The sequence below is a fragment of the Pantherophis guttatus genome, chromosome 11 (assembly GCF_059756535.1).
Source record: "Pantherophis guttatus breed Tessera chromosome 11, ASM5975653v1, whole genome shotgun sequence".
Classification (NCBI taxonomy): Eukaryota; Metazoa; Chordata; class Lepidosauria; order Squamata; family Colubridae; genus Pantherophis; species Pantherophis guttatus.
The window spans coordinates 13986764-14001385 of record NC_142073.1 but is presented as its reverse complement, the minus strand read 5'-3'; the positions used below and the strand labels follow the sequence as shown (position 1 = coordinate 14001385).

The 14622-nt window shown below is 39.3% G+C and overlaps 1 protein-coding gene across 2 annotated transcripts in view; it reads right to left on the bottom strand.

The window, feature by feature from the left end:
- The window catches only part of CDH11 (cadherin 11), a 143242-nt gene that overhangs the window by 12368 nt on the left and 116252 nt on the right, over positions 1 to 14622 (bottom strand). For both annotated transcript variants that reach the window (XM_034425374.3, XM_087877104.1), the window contains exons 7-11: positions 14307 to 14494; positions 10308 to 10561; positions 7865 to 8001; positions 5756 to 5877; positions 4508 to 4625 (exon numbers count right to left, since the gene is read on the bottom strand). In XM_034425374.3, coding sequence (XP_034281265.1) covers positions 4508 to 4625; positions 5756 to 5877; positions 7865 to 8001; positions 10308 to 10561; positions 14307 to 14494 — 819 coding nt within the window. The remainder of the gene's footprint in view (positions 1 to 4507; positions 4626 to 5755; positions 5878 to 7864; positions 8002 to 10307; positions 10562 to 14306; positions 14495 to 14622) is intronic.

Genomic DNA, 14622 nt, shown 5'->3' with positions numbered 1-14622 from the left:
TCTTATATTGTTTACACATATCAATGCATGAATAGTGTGATATTTGGGTATCATACATTTCAGTACAATAAACATAATATTATTACTCCTAGTTATTATATTTCATTTTCATTGTTTCATATTACATACACATATCTTTTACTATCACCCTTCAGTTCTAAACCTTCCTTTCTTCTTTCCTATACCTTCACGTGTGTGTGTGTGTGTGTAAGTGTAAAAGTGTTTTTTCTGTTGAAGCACCTGGTCTACCCCAATATGGGAGGGAGCATACTGCTTTGACAGAAAAAACACTTAGTCTCTCCCCTGGCTCAGCTGATAAAGGGAGGAGAACTTGGGCTGCCTAATATGCAGGCAGCCCAAGTTTGAATCCGTGTAAGGGTATGGCTAGCTGATGAGTGCTAAATAGCTTGAAATAGATCTATACTAGTCTCCCTTTATTTCTTTATCAGCAAATATAAATTTGCTGATATAGATATAGATATAGACACACACACACACACAAACTATTATTCTCCTCTTGTTTCTTTCTCTATTTGATTTTGTTTTTTTCCCCTTCCAATATCACTATAATATTCAAAGACATGTTTTCCCCCTCTTCCCTTAGTTAACTCTTCACATCAATTTATATCAAAATTTCATCCTTCAATCTTTTATTATTCATTGCCTCAATATACACTTCTAGTACCAATCATTAATACATAATTCTATAATATAAAGTATAATTCTACTATTAATACACATGTGTGCATTAAAATATATTCTTTCATTATCTAATCACCTATTTTTTATTTCTAATATAATTCTATTATTGATACACATGTTTACTTTCAAATATGTTCTTTCGTTATCTAATCATAATGCAGTTTCTTGGGAAATGGGATGGAATTAACTGTTTAATCTGAAGCTATTGCTCGCTGAAGGTGAAATGGTCGGAGGGTGATTTATCTGATTCAGTGTAAAACATCTTCTCATAACACTCACCAGGAAGAATGTTCAGATTGCTTCTGACAAATTAGGGACTAATCTATTTGATTCAGTTGGTTCATACAATGATTTGAATCAATTTGGAAATGATAACCAATAGAAGCTTTGATCCAAAGTATTGAAGAGGGTGGATTAGATTATCTGTATACTTTTTTTTTTTTTTTAATCTTCCGATTCAATTCAGGGATTCTGTCCGAATTGTGCATCTGATTAGGAAATTCCCTTTGGTTTGAAAAGTTTATTGAACTGACTATAACCCTCATCTCTGAATGGGACTTTAACATAACCTTACTGATTGTAACACAACAATTGAGAGTTGCACAATCCATTCATTGAAATTCTACTAGAGGCCTGGAGCCAAATTTGGGCTAGAAGGAGGCTAAATGGAAATGTAGAGGTGCATTGATTAGACAGATCTCTATTATCCTACTAATACTGTGATTTTTCATAGTAGACAAATCATAATTTAACATTAAAATTGTCTTTGTCTTTTATACTCTTGGTTTCTCAGGTTGGGATCGTGCTAGATTTAGGTTGCTTCACTTGCATAATAGATACTTGATTTGAAAGATAGCCTCTCTAACACTTCCCAACAATATTTGAAGTAAAATGAAAGTTTACTATAAAGATTTTTTTTTTTTTGCAAACGTTAAATCAAGTAAAAAAGACTGAGGTTTCATGTTTAATGTGGGATGAACATGTTAAAAGGCTTTTGAGCCAAATGGAAACATAAAATATAATTCACCATGTGTTTCTAGTTTTTGCCTTCAAACCACAAACTCTTCTAAAGTTGCAGGATAAATACTGCTGGATCAATGTAGCAATTGTTCACTGCTATACTTTCAGACTGAGTGCCTATCTTGCATCTGGTGTCAACAGGGTGTATACGCTATCAATCAAATATGAACAAGAAAGAGAATCAAGAACATTTTTGACATCCCCAAATGGCGAGTAGTAATAACTTTAAATAGAATAATTTTGGCTCAAATAGAACCATTGTTTCAGTAATGGATTGGAGAGGCTCTGGAATGCATTTTTTAATCCACAGGGCCTCTAGGAATGCTGTGGGATTGAGGGTGAGGTTTATCACTATCCATGATCTTTAAGGGGGGGGGCGCTTTGAAAAAATAGTATTTGGAAACCAGCTGGTTCAAAATGCATTTGAAAAACAGCCAAGTAGTACATCATTGAGCTCTGGCTTAATTTTTTTTTTTAAAAAAAGTATTACTTTTCTCTTTTAGCCCTTCAATTTTTGGGGACCAACAGTTCCTCAGCTGCAACGCTATAACTACAAATTTGGGAGAAAGCCACACTGAATCAAGTGGAACTTATTTTGACTTGGCATGCAGAGGATTATATGAATTGTAGAGTACTGTGATGAAATATTCCTCCGTTTCAAATGAGTTTCCATTTATGAAGGAGAACAAATGATTTAAGATGAATTGGGAAGGGGGGGGAGAGTTCTATTTCTAGTTTGTGATGGATTATTTTAGCACCCTAGCAAAGCTGTAGCCAATAGTTGTTCTTTTTTTTTTAAAATAAAACTCCTAAAGTGCATTTGCAGTAAAGTGAGTCAGTCATCTATCTGTCTGTCTATCTGTCTATCATCTATCTACCTACCTACCTACCTATCTGTCTATCTATCTATCTATCTATCTATCTATCTATCTATCTATCTCATCATCCATCCATCCATCCATCCATCCATCCATCCATCCATCCCCTGGGCAACAGTGCAAAACAGCTCAGAGAGCTTTGGAAAAAATGCATAAAATGACACTAAATACAGTGGTGGGATTCAAGTAATTTAATAACCGGTTCTCTGCCCTAATGATTTCTTCCAGCAACCAGTTTGCCAAACTGCTCAGAAAGTTAACAACCGGTTCTCCCGAAGTGGTGCGAACTGGCTGAATCCCACCACTGACTAAATATCATAATAATTGCTCTGGGGTTTTGTCACTATCAATCTTCCGGATAACTACATGAAGTCTACATGAAAAAGGGAGTAGATGTGAAAACCATTCTGCTTCTTTTAAAAAACCGCTACCATTTGAAACATCCAATAACTTGCCATCTCCAATCTTCCTCAGCTATAAAATTCAGGGAGCAGAATCTTTTGATTTGTTGGTATCTTTTATTTGATGGTGAATAAGGCAAAGGGAAAAGAGGTGTGACAAACATTTCTGTTCGAGGAAGCACAAGTTTAACCTAAGACTGTCTACTGTTGACCTCACCCCATTCCTAAGATGTCTGTAAGGGACGTGCATAAGAGCACCAGCGTGCCTACCGTCCCTGTCCTAATGTTTCTTCCATTTGTATCTATTTTATGTATTCAATCTATGCTTATACTTATTACCAAACACATTCTTGACAAATAAAATAAATAATACATAAGTAAATAAAAAAATTACATAACAGATTGGAAGTGTAGTTGTTTGATGTACTGTAGGATCCAAGATCACCGCAGCCAAGTAATTGAGACGCTTGCTCCAGGGGAGGAAAGCTATGGCAAATATAGATAGCTTACTAAAAAGCAGAGACATCACCCTGCCAACAGAAGTGTGTATAATCAAGGCTATGGTTTTCCCAGTTGCAATGGATGGCTGTGAAAGTTGGACCATAAGAAAGGCTGAGCACCAAAGAATTGAGGCCTTTGAACTCTGGTGCTGGAGAAGACTCCTGTGAGTCCCTTGGACTGCAAGGTGATCAAACCGGTCAGTCCTAGAGGAGATCAACCCTGACTGCTCTTTAGAAGGCCAAATCCTGAAGATGAAACTCAAATACTTTGGCCACCTAATGAGAAGGAAGGACTCCCTGGAGAAGAGCCTAATGGTGGGAAAGATTGAGGGCAAATGAAGAAGGGGACGACAAAGAATGAGGTGGCTGGATGGAGTCAATGAAGCAGTAGGCGTGGGGGATGGTAGAGGACAGGAAGGCCTGGAGGAACGTTGTCCATGGGGTCGCGATGGGTCGGACACCACTTCGCAACTAACAACAACAAGGATATATAGTAAGAGAATTCTGAAAGCCTGGCTGAGTTTTGCCCTCTCATTTAGAGCAGTATTTCTCAACAAGGGGTCCTTGGTGCTCCTTGGCTCAGATTGTTTTCTTACAGTTGTTTCATTACCCGTACTAGATAATATCATCAGTGATAGATAACAACACCAGCACGAGGACCCCTCATTTTGACCCAAGCTACAAATATTCTCCTTTATTAGTGTTTCTCAACTTTGGCAAGTTCAAGATATGTGGTCTTCAACTCCCAGTTGAAATAATCAAGAAGAATTCTGCTAGTGAAAGAAACACCCAGAGCAATTGTTATGGTTTTTTTTAGTTGCATTTTATGCATTCTATACATTTTTGTGAAGCTCTCTCTCTCTCTCTCCCCCCTCCATTGTGAAGCTCTCTTCCCAGACATTGCTGCAGAAAATCAGTCATGGTTAATGAGGAGGAAAAAAAAAAAACAACTACTGCGAGGATAATTAGTTTCCTCCCATCCTATATAATGAATATAAATACAAACCTCGGTTATCTCGGAGAGTAAAATTGGGCTTCTGCATCATTTCAGGTGGCAAATGGAAGATGAATCTCGGGCCATTGGCTGAATCATCTTTATCCTCTGCGAAAATTGTAATTAGTGGCTGGAAAAGGAGGACACTTATCAGTATGCAGTGCATTTGAAATCTCTCTTCCTTCCCTGCCTCAGCTTTTAGACTTTCCATGTTGGGATCTGCTTTGTAGAATAAACTTTCAACCATGTAAAATAAACTTTTAAAAGTACCTTTTAAATCATTTGTGTTTTAGGATAAGAAGGCAGTGTTTAAGGGAAGTTCAATACAAGTAGTCCTCATTTTACGACCATAACTGAGCCCAACATTTCTTTTGCTAAGTGACACATTTGTTACTTTGGATGTGGTGGCTCAGTGGCTAAGACACTGAGCTTGTCGATCGAAAGGTCAGCAGTTCAGCGGTTTGAATCCCTAGTGCCGCGTAATGGGGTGAGCTCCCATTACTTGTCCCAGCTTCTGCCAACCTAGCAGTTTGAAAGCACGTAAAAAATGCAAGTAGAAAAATAGGGACCACCTTTGGTGGGAAGGTAACAGCATTCCGTGCGCCTTTGGCATTTAGTTATGCCGGCCACATGACCACTGAGACATCTTTGGACAGTGCTGGCTCTTTGGCTTTGAAACAGCAATAAGCATCGCCCCCTAGAGTTGGGAACGACTAGCACATATGTGCGAGGGGAACCTTTACCTTTATCTTTTACATTTGTTAAGTGAATTTTGCCCCATTTAATGACCTGTCTTGCCACAGTTTTAAGCGCATTACACTGTGTTAATAGCACAGTTGTTAAGTGAATAAGGCTTCCCGTTGACTTTACTCATGAAAAGCTTGCAAAAGGTGAATCATATGAGCCTGAGACACTACAACCGTCATAAATATGAGACAGTTGCCAAGCACCTGAATTCTGAAAAGGTGGCCACGGGGATGTTGCAACAGTCGAAAGTCACTTGTTTCCGTGCCACTGTAACTTCCAATGGTCACTAAATGAACTTTAGTCGAGGATTACCTGTGGTAACAATAGCCTTCCCACTGCCACTACTAACCAGTCAGACAGGTTTAGTAGAGTTGTTTGTTATATTTATTTCTTTTAAACCCAACAGAAATCCTGGCCTGTTTTTCCTGCTTCTCCATTTCTTTTGTAGGGTCTATCTGGAGAAACCAAAATGGTCAGTCTTGAAGAAGAAAAGAGAAAGCGGACAATGCTTACCTTATTTGTCTGGGGTTTTTCACATAGAAAAGCTTCATAGGGCTCTTTAAACTTGGGGATATTGTCGTTTAGGTCAAGAACTTTAATCGCTACCGGAACTTTGGCTTCCTGATGCCGGTTATCTGCAATAGTTATTGAGAAAGAAAACATAATAGCACAAAACACAAAGTTGTCTGTTTTTTTTTTTCCCTACCCTGTTTTCCCCAAAATAAGACATCCCCTGATAATAAGCCCAATTGCCTGGCAATAAGGCCAAGTGCTTATTTCAGGGTTCAAAAAAATATAAGACAGGGTCTTATTTTCGGGGAAACACGGTACCTCGAGTGTCTCACATAGGGACTTACTCAGCCTTTGACCTATTCAACTTTCTTTTGCAGTCCTCTGGGAGCAATAACTCAGATACCCAGATTGTCAATGATTTTGTTCACATGACACCCTTAAGTGTACGTGGGTTAGCATGGCATACACAGATTTAAAAAAAAAACAAAAAAACCCTGGGTCTGTTTGGGACTAAGATATTTTTACTAGTTAACCATATTGTCTCAATGATTTGAGCTGATAGTAATGATTAGACTCTCTTCTCTCTTCTCAGAGGCAGAGGAAAAACTCCCAGAAAGGCTCCCTAGAAAGTAGGTGGATGCTTGGGTTTTTGCCCCCATGGTTGTATAGGAAAAGAACAGAATGAATGCCTCCCTTGGGAGGAGAGAGGGGAGGGGAGGAGAGGGGAGGGGAGAGAGGTGAAGGAAGGGCAGGAGAGAGGAGTGGGGAGGGGAGAAGGGAGGGGAGAGAGGAGAGGAGAAGAGAGAGGGGAGGGGGAGAGAAAGAGAGATGGGGAGGGGAGAGAGGAGTGGGGAGGGGAGAAGGGAGGGGAGAGGGGAGAGAGGAGAGGAGGGAAGAGAGGGGAGGGGGAGAGGAAGGGAGGGGGAGGGAAGGAGAGGAGAGGAAAATTCATGCACTATTAGGGTCAACTGCCTAACAAATGGAATATCTGGTACATCTATATAATATAAACACAATCAGCAACTTTTTCCTTTTTTCAGGATTAGTAGAAGATTAGTAAAATGCTATCAGAATTAATGAGTTCTTATCATCAGACCCTGTCATCAATAAATCATATAAGTTGGATAATTTTTTAAAAACTCTGCTCATTAATATTTTAAGATTGGCATGGTTTCTAGTTTGGCAAGGTCAGAAACAAGCAGCATGAAATCAGTCTAGTCTATGACCATAACAAGGGATGGTAGAAGCTCTTTCTCCCACTCAAAAATAGGAAGACTTAATCCCATTGTAATTTGTGGCCAGAAGCAAAAGGCACAAAAATTAAGCATGGACTTCAGGTATGAATCAAATGTCCTTTTTATGTTGGAAAACTGCCTGAGTTCTTTCTTAATGCCTTACATACAAATAGTTCTTACAATAAACTTATTCATCAGATACCTACACCCAGTGGTGAAATGCAAAAAAATTTGCTACCAGTTCTGTGGGCGTGGCTTGGTGGTGGTGGGTCATGTGACTGGGTGGGCATGGCCAACTTTTTTTTTTTTACTTTTTAAAGCATTTTTTACTACCTATTTGCCTGAACCAGTAGTAAAAAAATACTTTTAAAAATTTTTTTTAAAAAAGGTTCCAACAATCACAACTTTGCTGTGCGATCTTTTTAAAGCATTTTTTTTTTTTACTTCCGATTCACCCGAACTGGTAGTTTTTATCACGATCAGTTCACCCTTTGGGGGAAATACAGTACTAAACGCCTCCGTCTGTTGACAATCTTAACTGGGGCTTATTTTTTGTGTAGAGCTTATATTACGAGCATCCTGAAAAATCATGCTAGGGCTTATTTTCTGGTTGGGTCTTATTTTCGATGAAAGAGGGTATATGTATTCATATAGGTAGACAGGCTTAGCAGCATTCTATCTTTTTAGTTCAAGTTACATCCCAACCAAGGGCATCATCTCAGGTCCAATGTGAAATGTCATCCAAAATGAAAGTGATCATAGGTGAAATATCAGTCCCAAAATTATTGAGATCCCAGCACCTTTCATTTCTTCAAAAGTGGGGAGTTGTAGCACATACTAGAACATGTCAAGAGGTTTTTTTTTTAACACTTACGAACTTCTGATGCTAACACGGAAATATTATGCCAGGCTATTTCTTCCCTGTCCAGTTTTTTTGTGGTTGTAATTGAGCCATCTTCTGGACTGATGCTGAAGTATCTGTCGAGGTCAGTGTGACGATCAATTGAATATCTAAAAGGAGATGCAAATGAAGTCATTAGAAGAGAATTGTTCATTGTCCTCAGTTCATTTCATGTCTCCCAAACAGTGTAGCCCAGATTAGCTTGGTGGGAACATGCTTAGCAAGATGAAAATATTAATTAGAATGACTAGATCGCTTCTAAATGGAAACGGCTTGCTATTTCTTAGTAGCATAGAGTAACAACCCATGAGTAAAGTGCAATGTGTATCTTGTTTCTCATTGGTTTTGGTAGTAGGAAATATTTATTGAGGTAAGGCTATTCAACTATTCAAGGGACATGGTGACTCAGTGGCTAAGACGCTGAGTTTGTCGATCAAAAGGTCTGCAGTTCAGCGGTTCGAATCCCTAGTGCCGCGTAACGGGGTGAGCTCCCGTTACTTGTCCCAGCTTCTGTCAAACTAGCAGTTCGAAAGCATGTAAAAAATGCAAGTAGAAAAATAGGCACCACCTTTGGTGGGAAGGAAACAGTATTCCGTGCACCTTTGGCATTTAATCATGCCGGCCACATGACCACGGAGACATCTTCGGACAGCGCTGGCTCTTCAGCTTTGAAATGGAGATGAGTACTGCCCCCTAGAGTCGGAAATGACTAGCAGATATATACGAGGGGAACTTTTATCTTTTTATTCAACTATTCAGTGGACATAGAAATTTTATTTGGATCCCAGATGAGCAAAGGTCTTTATTCAGAATAAATATGTGACTCCCTTCTGTTCATGTTAGAACTCTGCATGATACCAAGTTGTAAGTCACAGCAGGAACTGTGTGGAACAAGTAGCTTTCTTCAGCAGTTCTTCTAATATGTGGATATAGAATGGCAAAGCCACAATGTAAAACCCTGATCTCTCAACTGTGTAGGGTTCCATTTGCCAAAAGAAGTAGTATCTTATGTAGTGTTCTCTCTACATGCCTCACACATTGGTGCCACTAGGTTGTGTGTTTTCATGTCACATATTCTATAATTATTTGTCCCAAATGGAAGCAAGAGAATCCATGATGTGACAACGTCCCTGGGAGGTATCATTCATGTTGTAGTGTTTGGGAAAGAACCTGATCCAAAGGTCTTGTTTTCCCCAGTTATTCTGTTCATCCACGATGTGCTTCTTCAAATATTTTTGAACTGCAGTTCTAGCATTGTTCACACTGACTATGCTGGAGCTGCTGTGAGTTATAATCCAATGTCACAATTTCCCTACCCTTCTGTGTGACTTAATTGTCAGCTGCCTTATTATATATCTCTTTCAAAAGGTTTTATTCAGAATCTATTTTAATATTTTTCAAAATGTCATTTTAAAATAGTTGGTATCACTTTAACATTGCTAATATTAAAACTGATTTAATAATTATGTATTTCTAGAAGCAGACCAGTTTATTGCAATGGTACTAGCTCATTGGCTGCAAATGCACTGTCTGATTGTGGAGTTAGAGGGGTTTTGGAAATGGAGAAATGGACTTCACTTCTTATGCACTCCATTCTTATGCACCTGAGATCTTATGATTGATATATATCTTGAAAAATACATATTTTGAGTTGGTTGCCTCTGTAATGCCTATGAACACTGTTCCAATGATGGCACTGAGCATACACTAGGACTAAAATATTTAATTGTGTATGTAAATAAATGACTATAAAAATTGTGTATATCCCCAAATATGTGAGTTCATACACACCCTATTTACTGCTATTTCTATGTATCTGTACAACATCTGCACAACATGTGCAGGATCATCAGACTTTTTCTTCCTAAGTTTCATCCTATTAACTATGCCTGGAAATTACTATTCCTGGTAACTAAAGAGGAAAAAGTAGAATTGCTTCTCCCTATAGTACATCCACATTATTATTACATTGCAAGTGATTAAGTTAGGGACGCGGTGGCTCAGTGGCTAAGACACTGAGCTTGTTGATCGAAAAGTCGGCAGTTCAGTGGTTCAAATCCCTAGTGCCGCATAATGGGGTAGCTCCCGTTACTTGTCCCAGCTTCTGCCAACCTAGCAGTTCGAAAGCAGTTTGTAAAAAATGCAAGTAGAAAAATAGGGACCACCTTTGGTGGGAAGGTAACAGAGTTCTGTGTGCCTTTGGTGTTGAGTCACGCCGGCCACATGACCTCAGAGACGTCTTTGGACAGCGCTGGCTCTCCGGCTTAGAAACGGAGATGAAGACCGCCCCCTAGAGTCGGGAATGACTAGCACATATGTGGAAGGGGAACCTTTACCTTTTTTAGGTGATTAAGTTATTATTGATAGGATTTCAGCCTTTTCTATTTTAAGCCATTGTTGCCTGTTTCAAGCATACCTTATAGGGCTATTTTTAGCATCAGGGTCTTTGGCATGTACCCGTCCAACTGGAGCACCCGGTCCTGCGTTCTCTTCCACTTCAAGGATGTAAAACGGTGCTAAAAACATGGGGGGCTCATCAGCATCCTCAACGCTAATCTTCACAGTCACAGTATCCTTGAATGGTCCATTGCTGATGAACTTGGGGTCAATATATGTGTTGGCTGCCTCTACCTTCAAGCTGTAGGTTCTTTTGGTTTCATAGTCAACTTGCTGGGGTTAAGAAAAATGGAGGAAACACAAAGTTATCATTCCAAGGATGTTTTTACAAACAACAGGAAGAAAAAAATAAACCTGCTTAAGAGTTCATTTCCATCCTTACTGCTTTCATGAATTCATCCATGAGGGGTTTTTTTTGGTCAGCATTATGTAGATAACATGCCATTGCTTTCGCTCAGGATAATTTTTCATTTTCCAGTTTGGTCTCCACCCAATAATCTCCTGCAAAGTACTAACCAGAACCTATCCTGCATAATTTCCAGCCTAGATAAAGTTAGCCAGATATTGCCAGAGGCTGAAAATGTATCCATTTCACTTTTGTACCTAACCTCCCATGCACACATAATTCCTATATGCCTATATTTATTTAAGATATTGTTTTAAAATATGAAGATCATTTTATATTCTTTGGAGAATATAGTATCTTCCCTACTTCGCTTTTGGGCATGAGAATGAGAAATAAATTTAGGGTCATCTTTGTTTGAGGCCATATGGTAGGTCAGATCACAACACCTTTAGAACAGGGGTGAAATGCTCCCGGATCAGACTGGATCACCCGATCTGGTAGCAATTTTTCCCTGTGGTTCGGCGATCCAGTAGCAATCGCCGCCCGGAAGTAATGTTTTTTAATCTTCTGCACATGCACAGAAGGTTTGCACATGCACAGGTGTGCGCGCATACATGATATGCACACACTTCCGAACCGGTAAGGAAGGTAAGTAGATTTCACCCCTGCTTTAGAACCAGGCATGTTTATAGGTAAACTGGAACTGAAATGATTCCTTCACTGACCAATATTCAAAAATGTATAATTGAATAAAATGAACTTAAGGGACGTCTATAATACGACCATTTTCGCATCTCCAAGATCCAGCCTGTAATTTTAAGACTAAATAAAGTCTTAAGATTATAGGTAAAAATCTGTATGGACACTACTGTTAACTAAACCTTGGTAACATTTCCTAATTTTTGATATTATTCAAGGCACAAGTACCATGAGGGGAGTTATAAACTGGATGCCCATGTTTAATAATGTGTGGTCTAAAAGCTCCCAAGTGCTAGAGTTATTACTGATAGTATTGCTCTTATAGCAAAACAGGGAACTCTATTCTATACTGGTGTCTGGATTCTGATATATAGTTGTTCCTGTCTGGGCTCCATTCTAATTAAAATATACTTCTAGATATAAAATGGAGTATTTCACATCTTGCTTGTATCTAACATGCACAATTATTGCGAGTTATTCTGACCTGCCCAAGTCTAAATAGATTTGTTAGCGTATAAATTTAATAATGACAAAGCACCCAACTACCTAAATACATCTTGAGAATTATGGATGGGACATATGCTAGCAACAGAATGGACAGCTATAACAGACTTCCAAAATGCTACCTTTAAAAAAAATATGCCACCTTTTTCATGTACAACACAAGGCACCTTTCTTCTCCTATTTTCCCCACAACCAATTACCCTGTGAAGTGAGTTGGGCTGAGGAAGAGTAACTGGCTCAAAGCCAGTTTTTTTTCCCACGCCTAAAGTGGGACTAGAATTCAGTCTCCTGGTTTCTAGGCCACTGCATTAAACACTACATCAAATTGTCTCTCTTTCATTTTATGTAAGGGGACGCGGTGGCTCAGTGGCTAAGACGCTGATCTTGTCGATCAAACCGCTGAGCTTGTCGAGCTTCAGCGGTTCGAATCCCTAGTGCCGCGTAATGGGGTGAGCTCCTGTTACTTGTTCCAGCTTCTGCCAACCTAGCAGTTTGAAAGCACGTAAAAAATGCAAGTAGAAAAATAGGGGCCACCTTCGGTGGGAAAGTAACAGCACTCTGTATGCCTTTGGCGTTGAGTCATGCCGTCCACATGACCACAGAGACATCTTCGGACAGCGCTGGCTCTTCAGATTTGAAACGGAGATGAGCACCGCCCCCTAGAGTTGGGAACGACTAGCACATATGTGCGAGGGGAACCTTTACCTTTACTAATTTTATGTCTTTAACCCACTTTCAAATCAAACTAATGAAAATACCCCAGACTCAAAAACATGACTCTGGATAGTTAGCAGAGGGGTGAAAAAAAAGATTAAAAAGATAACAGAAAAACAATAAAAAGAAGTAATACAGGACCCAAGATAAAATCTATAACACAATCTAATTAAGATTCAGGTTCTACTACACATCCTGGGCAACATGGTTCCTATTCGTAATCTCAAAATAGTTTTGGAGATACCTCTAGGAATTGCATAATTGATTTTAGGAACTTAAATGGCACCCTCTCTGCTATGGTTAGATTGCTATAAAGCCCTAATTGCAGTGATGAAATCCATTTTTTTTACTACCGGTTCTGTGGGTACGACTTAATGGGCGTAGTGTGGCTTGGTGGGTGTGGCAGGGGAAGGATACTGCAAAATCTCCATTCCCACCCCACTCTGGGGCCAGCTAGATTTGGTACTTGCTGGTTCTCTGAACTACTCAACTTTCCGCTACCGGTTCTCCAGAACCTGTCAGAACCTGCTGGATTTCACCCCTGTCTAATTGAATACTATAGAACGTGTGTGTGTGTGTGTGTGTGTGTGTGTGTGTGTGTGTCAAACTCGTGGTGTCACATTGTCGCAACTTTTTTCCCCTTCGCTAAAACGGTGGGCATGGCCAGCACGTGACGCATCTGGGCTGTGGGCCATAGTTTGACACCCCTGCTATAGAACAACACCCCCCCCCCAAATATAGAAACACTGATTAGTGGAGTTCTTGATGCTCTCTGAGCTTGGTTGTTTTCTTGCAAACATTTCATTACCCAGTTAGGTAACATCACTGATTGCTGAAGTTACTTAGTTGGATAATGAAACATCTGCAAGAAAATAACAAAGCTCAGAGAGCACCAAGGACTCCACCGTTCAACCCTGAGCTGCAAATATTCTTTTCTATTCTATTGTTAAACATGAATCAATTCTGAAATGTTGGCAGTCCCTGGTTTTTAAAGAAGCTGAGCACAGCTGCTTCCATAGCAATTTTGCATACAGTGTTTAGCTTGATGACTTTGGCTGGTGCAAAAGAAAGAAAAATATTTCAGAATAGAGGGCTGAAACCAAAAAGGGGCTTTTGTTGACCTGCGTGAAGGAAACACCAGCAGTGACCAACCCATGCTTGCTTTATTTTCCCCTTTTTTTCCACTTCTTTTCTTTCTTTCTTTCAATCAATCAATCAGAGACTGCATTCAGAAGGAATCCTGACAGCCCAAATTAAGATTTCCTCAGGAAAAAAGCATGCAGACACAAAAGAAATCCCTTGAAATTGTCACATTATCTGAAAATTCACACTGTCTTGCCAACTTGAAAATAAATGCTTCATTATAGCGAAGGCAATCCCCTTCATTTATTTCCAAGTTAATATGCAGTATGCTTTGAAGAGGGAACAGTGTTGATTTCTCAAGAGGAGGATCACTAAAAGAATAATGTACTTTTCTTCACTTTAAAATGATGTTAAGGAGCTTCTACGCACCAAGTGCTTTATTTTTTATAATCTCTTTCCTTTCATTCTGGCTCCAAGCCTTAAAAGATAAGAGTAAAATGGGATGCTGGAAGTTAATCATAGCTTCATAAACAAATTATCCCAAACTACTTTTGCTCTTTCTTTCTTTTTTCTTTGTTTTTTTAAACCATGAGTGATAATCTATCCGTGAGGCATGGAAAGAAAATGAAGTATATATTATCCATTGAGGTATGAAAGGAATGCCTTTCTTACCTTCTTAAGCTTCACAACCCCTTCCTGAGTCTCGGAATCCGTTGTGATTTCAAACATTTCTATACCGTCGCCATCAATGATGTTGTAAGTTACTAAACCATTTTCTCCAATGTCCGGATCTTTGGCTTTGACTCTTCCAGCTTCCTCGCCAGGAACGGCGGCTTCCGATATTGACATCTGATAAACACCTAGGCGAAATGGTGCTTATCAGTAAATAAGCGATATTGTTAATTCCTTGAGGAGTATTTATTTTATTGACTCCATCAAGATATGCAAAAATTAGCGGAGGAAATAAGAGGGAACATGGCCATTCCAG